The 16343-nt window shown below is 39.1% G+C and overlaps 1 protein-coding gene across 2 annotated transcripts; it reads right to left on the minus strand.

Annotated features, from left to right (window-relative positions):
- Positions 1–857: 857 nt before the first annotated feature.
- Positions 858–15300, minus strand: lbr (lamin B receptor). Of its 2 annotated transcripts, XM_084952959.1 has the most exons (14): positions 15140–15300; positions 10254–10428; positions 9550–9765; positions 7853–7936; positions 6914–7100; positions 6517–6713; positions 6306–6360; positions 5878–6072; positions 5674–5777; positions 4653–4778; positions 4353–4521; positions 4168–4248; positions 3629–3751; positions 858–2649 (listed from the first exon to the last, which is right to left on the minus strand). In XM_084952959.1, exons 2-14 carry the CDS (start codon positions 10422–10424, stop codon positions 2489–2491), a joined length of 1869 nt encoding a protein of 622 aa, XP_084809085.1. In that variant the 5' UTR covers positions 10425–10428; positions 15140–15300; the 3' UTR covers positions 858–2488. The 2 variants fall into 2 exon arrangements, with proteins under 2 accessions (XP_084809085.1, XP_084809086.1); XM_084952960.1 differs by lacking the exon at positions 7853–7936.
- Between the last annotated feature and the right edge of the window lie 1043 nt (positions 15301–16343).

The raw sequence follows: 16343 nt of genomic DNA on the forward strand, positions 1-16343 counted from the left end.
TTTTATGGGGAAAATGTTTTTAAATTGGCTGGGAAATAAAAAGCAGGGGGAAATGGAATCCGGGGTTATGATAGTCAACTGAAACAATGTGCACACTTTGCTGCACAACAGGAATAATCCGTGCTTTCAAAACTGAAATTAAATGACATTTTAATTCCATTCAAGGCAACACTTGTCTGTGATCAGGACTGTGGAGCCTTCCGGTGTCTCAATACAACAAGTTCTAGGGCTCTCATCTTTTCTCATCTCTTCCCCAGAAGATGGCAGGCATGAGGGGGCAGGGAGCTTGGATTAAATGGGAGAATCCAATAAAATGAAGGCTCACTGTTTGTTTTTTTCCCCTTTATCACCGTTCCTCTTCCCCGCTGTTTTTCTTTCCCTACCTCTTTCTTTCTCCCTTTTCTTTCCCTCAGTCATGTCTGTCCTGTGTGTAGCAAGTGAAAATAAAAAAAAATTAAAAAATTAAAACAAAGGTGAATCAAATAGACCAATACGGCAAGGCTGGGATGGTCCATTTGGTAAAGTAAATCCGTTGGGCATCTTTCTTTGCCTTTAGACAATAATTGTGATGGCAAAAGAACCAAACGGGACAGGCGAAGAAAAAAAAATGAAGGCTCACTTGGACAGATATCTAATGCAGAGCCCTAGGACATCAAATGTCTAATCCAAGCTGTATGTGACATCTCACCCAGCCATACAAACCTCCAGATGTGGAGCAAGGCTGAAACACCTTCCTGTCCAGTCTGTTCTGGGAGAGAGACACTCACTTATGTCTCATTAAAGCCAGCCACCAACATTTCTGTTAATATTGCAGATGCCCTCTTTTCAAATGAAATAAACAAATACAGACAAGAAAATGAAATACTGTAATTCTTTATTTCATGCCGCAACATTTGTACAGATTAGCTTTGTCCAGTTGCTGTCACAGAACTGATAGGCAGCCTCCTGGACTAGTTAATATCCTTATTTATTGCTGTCATATATCAAAATACATCCAAAGTATTGCTCACCAGTCACAGTCAAAGCAAACAAGTTTTGTATTACCACAATGGGTAATTGCTTTAATCAATTCTGAATTTTGTCTAGAACCATGGCAGATCTAAGTGTGGAAACATCTACAGTGGTCAAAATTAAAAAGCAACATTAAATATCTAATGAGAAACATTACTGGCATTACTACTTTTACTTACTTGAATTAAAACATGATTAAAAAATATTTACATGGTATTCAGTCAGAACAGCATAAAAAAAAATGCTACCCAATGGAGTTATCTATTGCTACTTGTATTATCGCCTACAGTTGCACAGGCATAAAAATACTTAATTTGGATTTGAAAATGCACAGGTTACAAATGCTTACACAGTCGACTGCTCCTCGTGTTGTCACAGTATAAACTTCACTAAGTGGTCACTGTCAGCTGACCTGGCAAGTTAAAGCTTGAAAAGATAAAAACACCAAATTGATGTGACACTGCAGAGAAATCATCACCCAGAACACGATGAGGCAAACATCTAGAAATAACTGTGGGAAATGTGGGGAGGTGAAAAAAAAACAAACAAAGTTCCATCACCTGTAATGTGGAGACTTGCCACATGTTCATATTAGAAAATTACATATTCACAAGTTTATGTCATGTAGCTGTGACATTACACTCATAATTACACACACTGCCTCCCAGAGAGCACCAAGGAGGAAGAAGTGGACAGTGAGTGAATCTGAGGTAGCAAAGCCAAATTTAAACACCTTGGAAGTGATCACGCAAAAAGAAAGAAAGAAAAAAAAAATGCTTTGACGCATTAGTGCATTTTTCTCAAAGCCTCTAATATAATTTTTACAATTTCAAATCAAAACTAGATCTCTCTATAAAAGTATTCACATCAAAATTAAGACAAAACTTTTCTAATCTGACTTTCTGACAACATCCCTGGTCCTGAGAAGAAACACGAGTCCTAGTTCCACTGTACAGCTTATCAGAGAGGGTGGCATGTTTCCATCCCATCCTTCACAATATGCACAAGCCACAGAATTCCTAACAGGAAGCCATACTTACAAAATCATCTGTATTAGCCAAGCTGATGCTGTAAAATTTTTAGAATTGGGGCACGGTAACATGTACCAAAAACATAAGCATGTGGTGTGTTATTCTTGAAGTATAAAAACAAAATATGTATATACAAAAATATACATCCTAACAAGACATTCCTAGCAGAGGTGTTTTATTTTCCCCCTCATTTTGTAAACTTTTATGTATACGTTTTAATTTTTTTTTTTTAATTATAAAAAAGGCAATTTTCAAAACGTCCATAATATCATGATCATCAAAAATTCAGTCCTCCTTCAGTTCAGAATTAAGCAATCAAAAAAATAAAAAGTACAAAAGGTCAAATCGGTCAATCCATTCATATTTTGGGAGCCTTCACACAGCTATTTATACTGGGTTTAAAACAAAAAAATGTCCTCAGCTCTGAGTGTCCAGGGTCGATTTCCTCAGTAGACGCGGGGGATGATCCGGTAGCGGACAGTTCTGCAGTACTCGTCCCACGCCGAGCCGTACTTCCTCCTGCACTCGCTCATGTCACGTGAGTCTCGGTGTACGAGCAGGATGATGAAGTAGATCATGTAGTACCACGGCAGGAGGTGGCTGAAACCTGCAGTGACAAAACAAGGCCCACATCGCTTTAGCCTGACTGTACTCCAGAACATTTTTTTCCAAGTTAATATCAGAAACATCAGAGAGACACTCAAGACAAATGGAAACATTCACAGATTAACTACGACTTCCAGGGAAAAGTTATAAAACTTTTGGAGCAGAATTGAGTCTTTAAACCAGATTACACCATGGCAATGTGCAGTTTTTATGTCCCTGTGAGGATTCAAACTAGTACCAAACATCACATTGTGTTCACCAGAGGGCAAACCAACACAATGAGAGGCTGAACTATTTACATGGGTACATTAATTTCAACATGAGATTTTCCTTTTGCACACATCACAAAATGAACAACTGAAATAAATAATAAACACAGAATTTCAAAACTACTGAATAGATATTTGATGCCATGAGTGGGTTCATGAAAAAAACAAAGAAGTCTTCTTCAAGAGAAAAAACACTGACAGAGCTACCAGATAAACAGGTAAAGCTTTGAACTCTGTGGTGCAGGAAGTAAAGATGGATGGCAGTGGAGCTGCTTTGTTTTCCCACTTAAAAATTATTAGTGGGATTGTTGCAAAACAAATATGTAATCAAATTTACTGACAGCCCACTATGTAAAGGAGCTGCAGTTTACCATTAGTTTACAGATCACCCCCACACACTTGGTTCTGCAGGAGGTTTCTTCCTGTTAAAAGGGACTGCTTCCCTCCTATTGTAACAAAAGTGCTGGCTCACAGGGAGGCTGTCTGATTGTTGGCGTTTTCTGTTTTATTGTTGGGTCTTTACCTTACAATATAAAGCACCTTAAGGCGACTTGTTTTGATTTGGTGCTATATAAAAATGACATGAACTTAAAAATAATAGGGTGCTTCTGTGCTGCTACAAACTCCTCTGCCTGTCCTGCTCTCGACTTGTTTTGTATTTAGCATCCTACATTCTTTATTACATTAACTGTAAATGCCAAGCAAACTCACCACAGGGTAGGGACCAGGCCAGAGCCATGATGAGGTCTCCCAAATAGTTAGGGTGGCGAACCACTCCCCACCAGCCAGAGACCAGCAGACTTTTCCCTGTAGCTGTAGGGATCGTTTTCAAATCTGGAGAGACAACAAGAATAAAAAGATGACTGAATAGTACCAACATGTACTGAGAAACATGCAATAACTCATTTGTGTTTCATTTCATTTTCTCTTTATGTAATGTTGATAATTAAGATTTAGGCCATTCTAACACTGCATCAGATTGCTGTTTAGACTGATGAGTATTATAAACTGAATGAAAAAAAAAAAGGACTGGGTACCATGTGGGCAATAGAACCCCATCAGCCTTCAACAGCTGAGGGGTTAATTAAAAAAAAAAAAAGAATCAGAATCAGAAAAAAAATGTGTATTTAGTGGACTATTTCATCTTAGTACTATTACCTCAGACAATAAAGAATGTTCATCAGGAAAAGAAACATGAGCATGTTGCATAACCGAGACTTAATTTATGATAAGCCCACAGGAGAACTTACGGGACAGTTTAGGGTTGGATGGGTTTCTCCTGAAGGCATTCTTCTCAGAGTTGGATTTTCTGAAGATATAGAAGCCAATCACTGAAATACAGAGAGAAAGGACACATCAAACACCAGAATGACTCAGCAAAATATTAAAAACATATGAAGAGGGTGAGTGAATTCAGTTTCATGCTCTCCCTCACATTTGAGTGTGACGATGGCTATGACTGCTGGCAGGCTCAGGGCGTTGGGATGGAGGACCAGGTAATACGCTTGCAAGGTGTACGTAAAAGGAACCCACACCAGATCACCAAAAGCCAACATGAAGCCAAAACCATCATGCATCAAGTCCATGGTGGTCAGGATAGCCTCCTGGGAAACAAACACATTCATCCATCATTCATTTGGTCTGAACAACAGATAGACTGGCAAGTTTACAACCTGTGAACCTGACCAGTTACTTCGTGTAAAATTGGCATAGAAAAATACTCTGCTGAGCTTACCTCATTCCAGAGGCCGTCCACCACGTAGAGCAGCTGGAACAGGTTCACTAGGATCATGGCATATGATGGAGTATCAAGATTGTGCTTCTTCATCTCAGCCAATGCCATGGCAAAGTTGATCAAACACTGCACGCATAAAACGCACAGAACTAAAATTATTAGGAAAGATTCCTGATCACCCGTAACGCAGAACTGCCATTTGTGGAGAACGCAAAAAATGTTAAAATGTGTGGGAAAACCTAATGCTGAGGCAGCATCAAAGCAGCATACTTTAAACTATTGAGGTTTTGTAGGCACATGACCACCAACCAAGTGACATTAACTTTGGCTGCCATTTTGGACATGTAACAACAAAGGATGACATGAATAAGGCCCTATTCACGCAGATGTGACCAGTCAGGGATACCCCTGAGATACAATATTATACCAGTTTTCCTACCAACCCGTGGTTGCTACACATCCAATACGCCCAACAACTCTTGAGTCACTTGCGAAACCACAAAAGTCCATTGCTCTGTCTCTCCCTACCCATCTCACCTCATATCTCCATAAGTGTCATCAAGATTAACAATCTTTCCACTCCTTGTACTCTTTATAGCTGCCCTCACTTCCTCATTCACTAACTGTCGTTTATCGGTCTCTTATGTCTCATTTTCTTTATTCATGAACTCCTCAAATGACTCATTCCATCTTCTTAACACACTTTACTTAGTCAGTAGTACATTTCTATCACTTTCCCTAACCATCCTAACCTAAACTTAAAAAAATAAATAAATAAATTTAAAAGATTCAAAGATATTCAGCTCAATATAGAAGGAATGTCTTTCTTCTTTAAATCAAATCTAAACTGATGGTCTAATTTAACCCTACAGCAGCAGACAGACACAAGGAACTCTTTTAGTTATATCAGATGACTTAAATTTAAAAGGTATTTCCCTGGATGGCCAGCAGAGAGCGCAATGTGTGCTTCAGACTAATTTTAAACAGATGAAGCAGAACTAATGAAACAAAGACAACCCACCCAGCCAATGAGTCCAGGGCGCATCTCACAGAAGAATTTCAGATCAAAGTTTTTGATGCGGGGATTAAGTTCACGTCCTTTGAAAAAGTCATAAACCACATTGCCTGGAGAAAAGACAGAAGCAAACTCAAGGTCTGCTGATTTACATAAACTGGCAAATTAAACAGATGAAGGGGCACAACAGAATGTACGCAATCTTCTTACCTGAGTTTCCCCCCAGTGCCAGCTCTTCTGAGGCGGCATAGCGAGAGCGGACATACAGGTAGATGCTGAGCAGGACGGAGATGATGAAGGTGGCAGTTGCCAGCTGGAGGAAGTGGCTGTGGATGTAGGTAAGATCAGCACCCTGGTGCACTGCTACTGCCACCACTATAGCACTCACCATTATGGCAAAGAAACCTGGAGGTACACACAGAGGCTGAAAAAATATACTGAACACCACAACTAGAATAATAATAATAAATATCATGACACAAATAAATGACTATAGTTCTTTGCTATAAACAGTGTAGCACAAAAAAAAAAGGACAGACATTTATCGGTTCAGATGAAGCTACAGTTACAAATGAGTGATCGTCAGTGACGTGACTTAGTAGTATGTTCTTATTGGGAGTTGCTTCACACAGACTCACCATTGGTTCTGTACTTCAGCCTCACTCCAGACCTCAGTGGCATGCCCTCACTCAGCTAGAGAAAAAGAGACAAACACCGGCAGGACTTTAGTGGAGCGACTTGGAAAAAGACAGATTGAAGTTGAAAGCCAAACATCAACTTAGGATGTGCATGACTACACTTCTCACAAATTTGTCTTTGTATTTAAAAATTTCAGATCTTCTCACTCACTTTTCCAACTGGCAGGATGTAAAGCAGTGCCTGAAATAAGATCCAGAGGATGACAAAGCAAAGAGCCTGGGCATCCCAGAAGGTGTCAAGTGGAGGCAGAGGAGGGGGGGCGTTGATCAGACTGGGGTCCGTTAGGTTGCCTTGAAGTATTACAAAGAGAACCCAGGCTGGCAAGAAGAGCAGCCAGAAGTACGCTCCTGTAGCCAAGACAAGAAACAGCAGGAATATTAACAATATCAGTTTGGTCAGGTTCAGCTTTTCCTCGGCATCTCTATCACCATGCTCCGATAGATAGACACACAAAAAATTAACTAACTGATTACAAATACACCGAGTTCCGTACAAGCTCACAGAAGTGAGGCTGTGGCATGAAAATGCATTTTTCCTATCCTCCTACCTATCTTCCCTCCAAAGTCGAGTGGGGCGGAGGGGATGGTGGACGGGGCTGCAGCCTCCTTAGCCTTTTTTTCTGGCTGATCTGGTTTGGCTTCAGCTGGTTTGGCATCTCCGTCAGCCTTCCTACGGCGTAGATTATAAGGGCCTTGGTTTTTCTCAGACTCTGCCTCCACCTTAGCTTCAGACTTCTGGAATAAGATTTTGGGTTATTTAGAATTGGACACAAGTCAACAATTCATATTAATACAACTCAAAAGCATAACAATTTCAGCCAATCAGTAGGATAATGCAATCCAACTATTTGCATCTCATACAGAGGAAATCGATAGAACAAGAAACAAAGTTACTAATATCGAAATATCACAACACAAAACTGCCTACACCTACAAGCCTACACTACTACCTACACTGACAAAATACATGAATGAAATAATTAGGAGATTAAGTGTCTTAGCCCAATAAAGATCATTGCCGTTTGCTGCTATGAAAAGAACATCTTTTTTCAGCAAAAAACAACAAATAAACTGTCAGAAATCTGCAGTAAATAAACATTAAAGTCAAAGAAGAAAAAGTTTTATATCTTAACTTAAATGCAGCTCAGATTACTGCACACAGGACTTTAGACTGTCAGAAACAGGCACAGTAAAGAGGCAGCACATGCTAGTGCAACATGTGACTAGTTAAATGAAGTACAGTCTTGTGAGAGGAGCCCCCCCTCAGTTAGAAAACATACATGGGCCCCCGACGTGCATGCATCATGACATTCCATCAGCTGCAACTTACCTCAGAGCCTTTTAGTTCTGTTTAAAACCTTTTCACTTGGAGTGGTCTGCACAAATGTTCTTCTGTGAGCCAATTATTTTGAGACACTTGAACCTTTTTAAATAAAAGTTTTGACACGTTTTTTTTTTTTTTTTTTAAATTGCAAGACAAAACTCACCTCAATCACTTTGCTAGCAGTGTTATTCTCCTCTTTCTTTTCATGCTTATTGTTGCTACTGTTCTCTGCTGCCTTTGTCTGTTCCTGCTCAGCAAACAATGGAGGGTGATTGATGGAAATGACAGAGACAAAAACAAAAAAAATAAAAAACAATGTGAGGAACATACAGAGGGACTGTGATTGTGTTATGGTCAAACACCAGAATGAATGACTCACAATTTCCCCACAAGGACAAGGTACTGATGAATTAGGACATTTGATAATGGACTGGATCTTGCCAGAAATCTGTGGGCTATTTCACAGTTAATGGGACAACTTCTGTACCGCACACATTTTTTTAAAATGTATTTTGGGTAGGGATGTTCCTGGCAACAAATCTATAGTTGTCTAAACGAGGGGAAAAACCCAAACATTTGCATTAGTCCAGTCATCACGTTCCTTGTTAACCAAATCATGTTTTAATTGTAACTGAAATGTGTGGCACCTGAATTTCCATTCTAGTATTTCACACCCTGGTGCATAATTTGGCCAAATCTGTGGGCACTATAATGTCTTTGAACCGGTAACTTGTGTTGTACATTAATAAACTAAGAATATGTTTATCTGTCTGGCATTAGCAATGGCAGCAATGTTTACATATCTAGTTTTGCACATCCTTTGTACAAGAAGAATCCACAGTACACATTACAATCTCATGCTATGGCACACTAAGTAGCACTCTCCACAAAAAAGAAATATATAAATAAATAAATCAGTACAAGTGAAATAATATACTCATGTGGCAAAGTGAAATACCAGAACTTCATTAAGCACACAACCACTATCAACAAAAAAAATTAAAATTAAAAAAAATGAACCCATTGGTCCAGGACCTTATGAAAGATTACTATAACTGAAACAGAAAGCAATGTAGACAAGTGCTGCTCTGAGGGTGGAGACGACTGTCATCTAGTCACAGTTCACTTTTATCGTTGCAAGCGTCTCATGAAGTACTTAGTGCGTCCTTAGCTTTCTGCTTCTTAATTCTTCAATTTCCAACTCCAAATATTATCTGGACACATTTCTGACTGATTACATCGTTTGATGGGTGTCAAGTTTTATGAAGGGTGACTTTGACAAGACTACGTCTGTCTAAGCAACCCATTGGCAAACGGCATTGCAGTGAAATGATTGATATAATGATGATAATAATAATAATAATACATTTTATTTATAGGCACCTTTCAAGACCTTCAAGGTCACCTTACATTAATACAAAATAATTAAAAACATAAGGTAAAGACAACAAAAAAACAACTATAAAGCTAATTAAAGTAAAAAACAGAATAAGACTGAGGCATGATGAAGTGTATGCAATTCTGAATAGATGGGTTTTAAGATGTGATTTAAAAGTAGAGAGAGGGAGTTTGTAGTCCAGAAATCTGGTGGATGTGTTCTAAAGTCTCACGGCAGAACAACTAAAGGCTCTGAGTCCCATGGTAGTCAGGCGAACAGGTGGAACAGACAGATGGGACTATATAACACTGATATAGTCAGGTAACTAAAGAAGAGACTCTCTATATGTAGTATGTCTTCATTATAACAGTTACCTGCATTTATACGCTTTCTGCTGGCATTCTTCAACTTCTCCTTATCATGTTTTTGACAATCACTAATATTCTATAATCAGACAATGACAAGGCAGCATAAGCACTTACCACAGGGCTGAGCCTCACTTCCACTGTATCCTTCAGTCTGGTATCTCTGCGAGAAGACTGTGTACTCTCTGTGATTGCTGTTGCAGCGACGGCTGCCGCTGTACGAGATGACGAACGACGTGTGGTCCTTGCCGGGGAGCGTGAACGGCTGCGACGGCGGCCTGGTGAGCGGGAACGAGAGCGAGAACGGGAGCGGGTCTGGAAACCAGTGACGCTCTGAGGGAAAATAACAATCGGGGGGAGAAAAAAAATTGAAAGGGGACTGCTATACGTTTATCATTTAAAAAATGTTGCAAAGATTAAAAACTGAGGCTGAATTTTCACAGAGCATCATCTTACAGTTGAAATATATTCCTGACCATACCCATGACAGTTCTACAACTTAACTATTAGTAGAATGCTATAGACATTACAGCTACAGTGATCCCTTTTACATGACTTAATAACTACATACCAGTATCATCACTGATTAACAATCCAGTCTGTGTTTTCTCTTTTATCTTTCCTTTAGAACAAAAATATAACTAATTTAAAGCATTAGCGCTTCATGGTTTGAACCTACACCCACAGTGGTTAATGTGCAGATCTGACTTCAATGTTGAGAAAAAAAAAGAAAAAGAAAAAAAGAATTCACAATAAAGCACTCAGTGAAACCGAGTGAAGAGTCAGCTGCAGTTCACAAGAGCACGTGACTCTGATCCTACCTTAATGTCTTGCTCCTTGAGCTCCAGCTCTGTACCATCTTTGTAGATGACAGTGTAGAGCTGGCTTTTGGAATCAAAGCCCAGCACCTTGACCTGGTAGTACAGGCTGCTGCCGGGCCAGCGGCCCATCACAGTGTCCCCTTTCTGGTACTTCACAGTAGGCATCTTCATTGACCTGACAAGGAGTTAATCAAAACAGAGCAAGAGTTCAGTACAGAAGGAAGTACAACAAGCAGGGGAGAAAGTGGCTGAAAGTGAAACAGAGAGGACAAGAGAGAGGAGCAAAGAGACTCGACCAGACTGACAGGAGATATCAGGAAAAGCAGAGCAGGACTAACTTGTTAAATAATAATCAATTTAAACCTGCCACTGGTATTTACAGTAAGGCTCAATCATTTGAAAAAAAATGGCCTCGTCACTGCAGGCAGCCCCTTCTGTCTCCTTTCGTACCACTGAAGCACAGCATGTGAAAGACAACGAAGCTTGAAAGACAACAATAGCAGCATCTCAACATCTCAGTGCTTTCACTTTCACTTGACAGCTTTGGCAGTAACTTTGAACTTTTGATAAAGTGCAACGGTGGCCAGGCAATAAATCTGTAGTAACTGATCTTAAATTTCGTTAGTCATCTTAAGTTGCTCTGATGCACCACAGTATGACAACGGTCTCAAAAACTTGAACATTCTCACAGAATGTGCTTTGCAAACACAGAATGAAGCAGCAGCAGCATCATGTTAGTGAGGTCCTGTTATGAAGCAGAATATTTTCACATAACCATCTTAACATTCTGAAGCCAAGAATGACAAGCCGATTTGCTGGATCCAACCAACAAATCAGACATTGTACATGACCGGTAAGCAACCTGTCATCCATCTACATGCAGTGTTTTTTGCTCCCTCTGTGTTTATTTTTTATCCAAATTCTATAAACCACACTAAATGCTCAGCAGAAAAACACACCTAAAATACAGCATTATTACTAGTTACTCAGCTGAAAAGACTTTTAGATCATCACTGCACTTATCAGTCTTATATTTCTCATGACCAAATATCAAGCAGATGTGAGAATAATGATAACACTGTCACATGGAGGAAAAACAATGAAGAATGTGGATTTTATAACCTAGTAATAAAAAGTTCTTAAAATGTGCTCTTAAAATGAGAATACGAGCTCTTCCAGTGTAAAAAACACAGCCTGTGGACACAGAGTGTAACCAGCTTTATCATCTTTCTGGACACTAGACCAGAATTTACAACATTAACAGGGTGATATATTCAATTAATCCTGTAACTAGCATTTAAAACCAGAAACCCAGCACTAAAGTGTCTACTGAAGTGACAGCAAACTTCCGTAAAACCACTGATTTCTCTCCCCCAGACAGAGTCACTGCCCCCTGCTGGATTTACAAAGAATCCGGGTTTGAGGCTTTTCTGCACCAGAAGCTTAGACCATCTTTTATATACAGCCTATGTTTGCAAAGTACTGCAGGAAATATAATTCATAATGTAACTGCACAGTGCAATTGTATTGAGAAAATATTTAAACGAAACATGGAGAAGATGTTGCTTAGAGCCGTGAGTCTAAACAGGAACTTAATTAGAGGAGGAAAAATAAAATTCCACTATAACTACAACCTGACCAGAGATAACTAGCCTGCTGTGGCCACTCACCAAAGATTTATGCTTCAAAAGAATTAAGGCAAAACATATCTAACCTGAGGACATCATAATACAAGGCTACATCCACAGTTAAGGCTAAAACCCCAAACTACACAGGAATACAAAAAGTCCACCCTGTCATCACTTCTGATTTTTTTTTGTTTTTGTTTTTTTGGCAGATGTGTGAAACCATCTTGGCAGAACAGGGGTGGTGCAGCAGCTTTCTGAGGTCATCCTCATATACAGAGGTTAAATGCCATTTTTGGCAAACTGTCAAGCTTGTTTCCTGTGAAAGTGATTCCTCGGCTACATAATGCAACCCTATCCTATAAAGAGATGAGAAGTGATGAACTGTACTGTAAATTTAAATGATGATTAAAGTCAATTTCTGTCTTTTTTATTTTTATTTGAATTTAAGCTGTGTCTCTATTTATCCACCCAGTGATGTTATAGATATTCAGTTTACAATTTCACAATTGACGACGTGTATTAACTAACACTACGGAACGGCAAAATCCAACAGGAGTGCTCATCACTGGACACAAAGAGGAGGGCCAGGCAAAGTCAGCATTATAGAACATCAGTGACCTGGGAGGCTCAGTGTCTAGAAAACCAACACACTACTGCAGAATTGCTGACAAGTCTGTCCCTGCGAGGTTTATCCAGAGCTGTCTGTCCCAGTGAGTCGCTCCATTCAAGTCACAGCAACAGGCAAGGAATTTCACACAAACTGTCTCTGTATTCATGAGTGAATTTACTACTTTTGACCTGAACACGTATTCCCTGGTTTACCTTTGCTGATAACCTCTTTGGGCAGCAAATTATCAGAATGCAGTTTAACTCTGTGACTTCTAATATTTAAATACTTATTTTATGGAAATAAAGTGTTTTAAATTGTTTATTTTCCTTTGGTAGAAGTCAAGATATTTTACAATTGCAAATAAATAAATAAATAAAAAAATTTTTTTAAATCCTGGTTTCCCTTTCTCATTAACCATTTGCTTGATAATAGTCTAGTACTGAAATGTTGAAAATTGCATATATTTCTACAACAGAATAATGGATCAGTACTTTAATAACCACATGAAAGGAATGCCAGACTTTACAGCATTCAAGAAGAGTTTTGGTTTCAAGCTTTAATCCCAATCTGTTTTGATAATAGTTTCAAACCACATACCCCAATGACAGCCAATGTCAGCAGTGACGCTAATTAAAATTCCATACTCCAGTAAATGGCAGGTAGGATATGCTTTGAGTTATTTTTGTTTTGTTTTTTTAACTTTACACAACATTTACTGAGATGTGACTGTCTCTATTGGTATATTATTGTATTGTTCTGAATGTCCTAGATCTTACAATCTGAAACTAAAAAGTGAAACTAATAAAAACTGAATTAAAACCTTTGTAAATATTACAAATTAAATTGAAACAAGTACATTCACCAGGAATCTATCTGAAAGCAAAAAGTCAAACTATAGTGAAACGAAAATTAAAATATAAAATATAATAACTCTTTGAAAGTTGTACTTTCTACCATCAAACGTCAGAAATTAAGCATGGTGTACCCATCAATGAAAGACTTTTTCTTCAACTTGACAATCAATCTCTTGTTTGCCTTTATAATCACACAGTAACTCCACTAACTTACAAAGGCTCCAACTGTCCAATCACCACCGTTATAACAAAAAAAAAGCAGGAAAAGTGATAAATTTCCACTGCTAACTGATCGAATCTTGGAAAAACACAACAACCCACAGCATCTGCGCAAACACCCCATCTCACAACACGACACACCCAAAGTATGTCCCAATGCTGCTTTCCTGGCTCGCGTGCAGGCTTCCATATGGGATATGTGGTGTCTCCTGACTGAGGAGAGTTCCCCCTCAGATCCCCCCCTTTGGGCTGATGAAAGGATATGGCTATAACGTGGGTGGGGTTTAAAATAGAAGACAGGCAGCCACCCTATCCACCCCTCAGCTTTGTGCTGAAAACTGCCCCACCTGGTACGCAGTCCATTTGAAATGTAACATGCGAGTCAAGTTGTAAACTCACACCAAAAAGTTAGATAAGTCATCTAAAAGGACAAAGGGTATGTACTCGAGCATCTCTGGAGTAGGACAAACCGAACTGTTTTATTTTGGTCCACATAAAAGGAAAGGCAGATAACCCACAGCAGCACAAACTTCACTCGGACTATTAAGGCGCCATCAAATGTCAGGTTACTGCAGTGTTTAGACATACTGTAGTTCACACAGTCTTATACTGGTAAAAAGAATACTGAGTATAAACCGTATCACGACCGCACTCATGTGGCTTCAAATGTTAAAAAAGGCGCACTTTTGTATGCATTTTCCTCCTTTTTCACTGCCTTCAAATATATGCATTATACAATTATATACATATGTGTATGTGAGATATGACATACATGTGAATAACTGGAAGTACTTGTCAAAGCGCCGCTTTTACTGATCGCTTTAACTGCAGTTTTTGCGCTTGGGCTAGTGGGGTAAGCGACACTTTTCACGTACCCTCGGATAACACAATGGTTATTGCCAAAGTGCAGGAGCTGTTTCTTTAACGAAATACGCTAGCTTAGTTAGCTTCGAGACAGCGCGGATGCAACTACAAGCGACAGAAAAGGAAAGGAGGGAAAACGTCATGCATTCAAATGCTGTTGGCGAAGAAAGCAAAAGCACCCGCCATAGAAACAATACGTGGGCACGTATGAATAAGTTCGGCAAAGCTAAACTCGCTGACGATAACGCAACAAACCCTTTAAAAAAAAAAGGACACACAGGCAGCTGAAATTACGACTGAGTTAAACGTTCACGTTACGATCGCTTAAAGACTCTGTTTCACTAGCGGGCACCGTCTAACTTCTGAACTGCCTATCGTTAATCTGCTTGTTGGCGAATAGCCCGAACAGAGGTGGGTAGTTACACTCGCAGTTCCGCTTACCAAAACCGACAAACTCTAATAAAAACTTGACCTATCGAAGAGCAAGGTTACCACCACACGTTAAAACAAATTCGTCCAACTAATTTTTTTTGTTGTCGTTTTTTTTCCACTTCAACCAACGGAAACAAGATAACCTTTCAGAAATTAGCCAAAGCCTACAACGCCGTTATACGGTTAGCTTCGGCTAAGCCCCAGTTTCCCAACAAAGAGAAACGTAAAGAGTAGTTGCTCTTTGCATTGCCAACACATGCAATTGGAAGACGGACTTACCTTAATATTGTGCGAGTAATTCCAGTAAGTACAACTGCTAAAATATCCCGATCACGACGATGAATTAATAAATTAAGCTTAATATTTTTAAAAACGAACTTTGCTGACGTTTGACGTAGAACTCGTTCTCCCTCCCTCTTCGGGCAAAACCCACCAGTGACTTCGAAGGCGCGAAGGCTTTCGATTGGTTAGTCCAGCGTTCATTTCAAACGACTCTGCGATTTCATTGGCTATCGGTGGATTTTAACTGTGTTGGGATTGGCTTTGAGAGAGTCACGACTACTTTGTTTACCGGTATCAAATTACTGTCAGACAAAACAGCGGTATTGCCAATAATATCCCAAATTAAACTGTGTATGTATAATATGAATACTTTTTGCTTCATAAACGCGAACATTCTGGAGGGCATAATGAAAATTATTATTATGAGACTAACAATGTTGGAATAAAAATAGTAATAATATAAACGTATTTTTCAAACTGTTAATACTTAACAGTTGCTATTTTTGTTAGTACAGCCTACTTTAACTGATTGCAGTAACAAAAAAATGCGGTAAAAGTGAATGGGAATCATTCACTTAATTCTCACTTTGCCTTCTCCAGGCAAAGGCTCTGGAGACACATGCTTTCACAGAAGTCACCTGTGTGACATTGATTTTAATGCAGAGTTTATCACGATGCATTACAAAATCTCTGCATTTAAATTTACACGAAAATTGCATCACTATTTAGCAGTGTTAACAGTTTTCTGTCATCAACTTCTTTTTTGCTGTAATAATGCAGCAACAGAAAATCCTTAAATCTGTGAGTCATAATGCATTTGCTTTCTCATCATAAAGATACCAATTAATTTTAGTACCCCTTCAAAAAGGTTTGGGCCTGTCTCCAATGGAAAATGACTAGGATTATAATAAGTAAGGTTTATTTAAGTCAAGCATAAGCAAAAAGTCATGCTTATCAAATGTGTAGTCACTCACTAAAGACCTATTTTAACATGGGGAATAAACCCCCTGATAGGTCTTACTGAACCAGCTGACAAAACTGGAGTGAAAACTATTTTTATTTTTCATTTTTATTTTTAAAACAGCCTGTCCAGTTTAAAGTGAATTTCTTGCACCTGTTTGAATATCTGCCAGATTAAAGAGAGTTGATTACAGTATGCTGGACTGAGTATTTCACCGTTGTGTGTATGTGTGCTGAGGAA

This window comes from Perissodus microlepis, chromosome 15 (assembly GCF_051167445.1).
Source record: "Perissodus microlepis isolate ML-2025 ecotype Zambia chromosome 15, ASM5116744v1, whole genome shotgun sequence".
Classification (NCBI taxonomy): Eukaryota; Metazoa; Chordata; class Actinopteri; order Cichliformes; family Cichlidae; genus Perissodus; species Perissodus microlepis.